The sequence below is a fragment of the Penaeus chinensis genome, chromosome 38 (genome assembly GCF_019202785.1).
Source record: "Penaeus chinensis breed Huanghai No. 1 chromosome 38, ASM1920278v2, whole genome shotgun sequence".
NCBI classification, from domain to species: Eukaryota; Metazoa; Arthropoda; class Malacostraca; order Decapoda; family Penaeidae; genus Penaeus; species Penaeus chinensis.
The window spans coordinates 6,915,401-6,917,860 of NC_061856.1; the positions used below are offsets into that span (position 1 = coordinate 6,915,401).

The window sequence follows — 2,460 nt, forward strand, 5'->3', positions numbered from 1 at the left end:
GGTGCTAGGATGTCAATGGGTGAGTTCATATGCAGTGGAGGTTTTTAAAAATACAGCTATATGTTGTCCTTGAACACCATTTGTTGCTCTTACATTTAAATACATTTTTGTAAATTTAAATTTAAATCTCTTGCAGGTATGGACATTTCACCAATTGACTTGATAAACATTGAGCGCTTTGCAAAACGAGTTGTAGCCCTCTCCGAATACCGCAAGCAGCTGGCAGAATACCTCAGATCGAAGATGGACAGTGTAGCCCCCAACTTGGCCACCCTCATCGGTGAAGTCGTTGGTGCTCGCCTCATCTCCCATGCTGGCTCGCTTACCAACCTTGCAAAATATCCCGCATCCACAGTTCAGATCCTAGGGGCTGAGAAGGCTTTGTTCCGTGCCATTAAAACTAAATCAAATACCCCCAAGTATGGTCTTATCTATCACTCTACTTTCATTGGCCGAGCTGGGATGGCCAACAAGGGCAGAATCTCCCGCTATCTGGCCAACAAGTGTTCTATTGCTTCCCGCATTGATTGTTTCACAGGTAAGGAGAATTGGGAAAAAGGTGTTTGTTTCATATCTCAATGTATTGAACACCATTATGCTTGTTGTTTGTATAGTTGACCTTTTTGACTCCTTTAAACACACACACACACACACACACACACATGGCAATGTCTCTCTCGCGCACGTGGTCTTACTCTTACTCACATACACACCTATGCATTACATATTTACTTAATTCATTGAATCTGTCCACAGAAAACCTGACAAAAGTGTTTGGTGAGAAACTAAGAAATCAAGTTGAGGACCGACTGAAGTTCTATGAAACAGGAAACATTCCAAGAAAAAATGTGGAAGTTATGAGTGAAGCGTTAGAAGAACATAACCAGCTAGTTAGCTCGTTGGCCCAGAAGGGAAAGAAGAGGAAACTGGAGGAAGTTAATGGTAAGTTGGGTGCGTTGACAGGTCCATAACAATATTAGCAGTATATGAAAACAATACTTTAAATAAATAACATATTTAACTTTCTGTTCCTTTCTCTGCAGGGGATGTTGCTGAGAATGTAGTAAATGGAGAAACCCCAAAGAAAAAGAAGAAGAAGAAGAAGAAGCAGCAAGAGGAGGCAGCAGCAGAGGAGGCAGCCGCAGAGGAGGCACCAGTAGCAGAGGAAGTCACAGAACCTGTAGCAGAGGAAGTAAGTAGAGAAGAAAAGGAACTAAAGAATTACACACATTTTTATCTGCTGAAGCAACACATGTGGTCTCAATACAGACATGACCTAAAAAATATATATATATATATATATATATATATATATATATATATATATATATATATATATATATATATATATATATATATATATTGTTTACAGTGACATTACAAAAGCTCTCACATTTTCCCTCCCTCCTCAGGTTACTGAAAAGAAGAAGAAGAAGAAGAACAAGGTAGTAGTAGAAGAAGCAGCAGCACCAGAAGAGCCTATGCACATTGCCGAGAATGGCGTCTCTGAAAAGAAGAAGAAAAAGAAGAAGAAGAACCAAGCAGCTGTAGCAGAAGCAGAGCAGGAGGCTGCGGTAGAGGTGCAGCAGGAGGAGGTGCCAGCTGCCGAGGTAACGACAAAGAAGAAGAAGAAGAAGAAGGCAGCAAAGGAAGCGGTTGATGAATAGGCAAATTAGCTAGTTTATTTGATAATTACTGTTTTATTATTTTATATTTTTCTGCTCCTAGTACCTGTTATAATGAAATCAGGTATTATTTTGTGCAAAAATATATTGCTTATTTCTTGTTCGAATGAACTAGACATAAATGAAAATCTCATTTTAGGCTTTTTTTTATTATGTATTCTTGACCTTTTTTCTGTTAGAAATGTTGCAAATTGTATTTATTTGCTGTGAGAAAAAAAAAACAAACTGATACAAACTATAGAAATATAATATCATATTACAGATGAATTAAAAGTTTGAATTAATTTTAAAATACCTGGAATTTATGAAAAGTTTAAAGTTAGATTAAACACCTTGTTATTTTTGTAATAGTATTATTTAAACATGAATGTTTTTCAATATTGCAGTTACTGTTGTTTCGGGGAATTTAAAAATTTCAGACATTTTGGTAAAATATTGTATGCTTGTATGTTCATGTATGTGTGTGAATGAGAGACAAATGACCATTGACACTTACAGTGTAATACACTATTCAATAAACATTTGTACTTGATGATTTAATGTCATTGTTACCCTCATTTTATTAAATAAGATCCTTAGCATAATCATCAGCCAGTACTGAAATGATGATAGTAATAGACATCTGACTATTAAAAAAAAAAAAAACAACAGGAATGGGATAAATAGGTTTTAACTCATTTAGGCTTTAGAATTGACAAACTGCTTGTGGAGGTTTTTTATACAAGCCAGTGGACAGTGTTTTTACATCCATCCCAGTAGCATTATATACTCAAGA

General features: G+C 36.1%; 1 protein-coding gene across 2 annotated transcripts in view; it reads left to right on the forward strand.

Moving 5' to 3' along the window:
* The window catches only part of LOC125045846 (nucleolar protein 56-like), a 6,781-nt gene extending 4,564 nt beyond the window's left edge, over positions 1-2,217 (forward strand). The window contains exons 5-9 of one of the 2 annotated variants that reach the window (XM_047643376.1): positions 1-19; positions 137-538; positions 757-942; positions 1,044-1,168; positions 1,413-2,217. The exon at positions 1-19 is cut by the window's left edge and continues 169 nt beyond it. In XM_047643376.1, coding sequence (XP_047499332.1) covers positions 1-19; positions 137-538; positions 757-942; positions 1,044-1,168; positions 1,413-1,667 — 987 coding nt within the window. In that variant the 3' untranslated portion in view covers positions 1,668-2,217. Of the gene's footprint in view, positions 20-136; positions 539-756; positions 943-1,043; positions 1,193-1,412 lie in introns of both variants that reach the window. The other variant, XM_047643375.1, reaches the window with a different exon arrangement.
* The last annotated feature ends 243 nt before the right edge of the window (positions 2,218-2,460 follow it).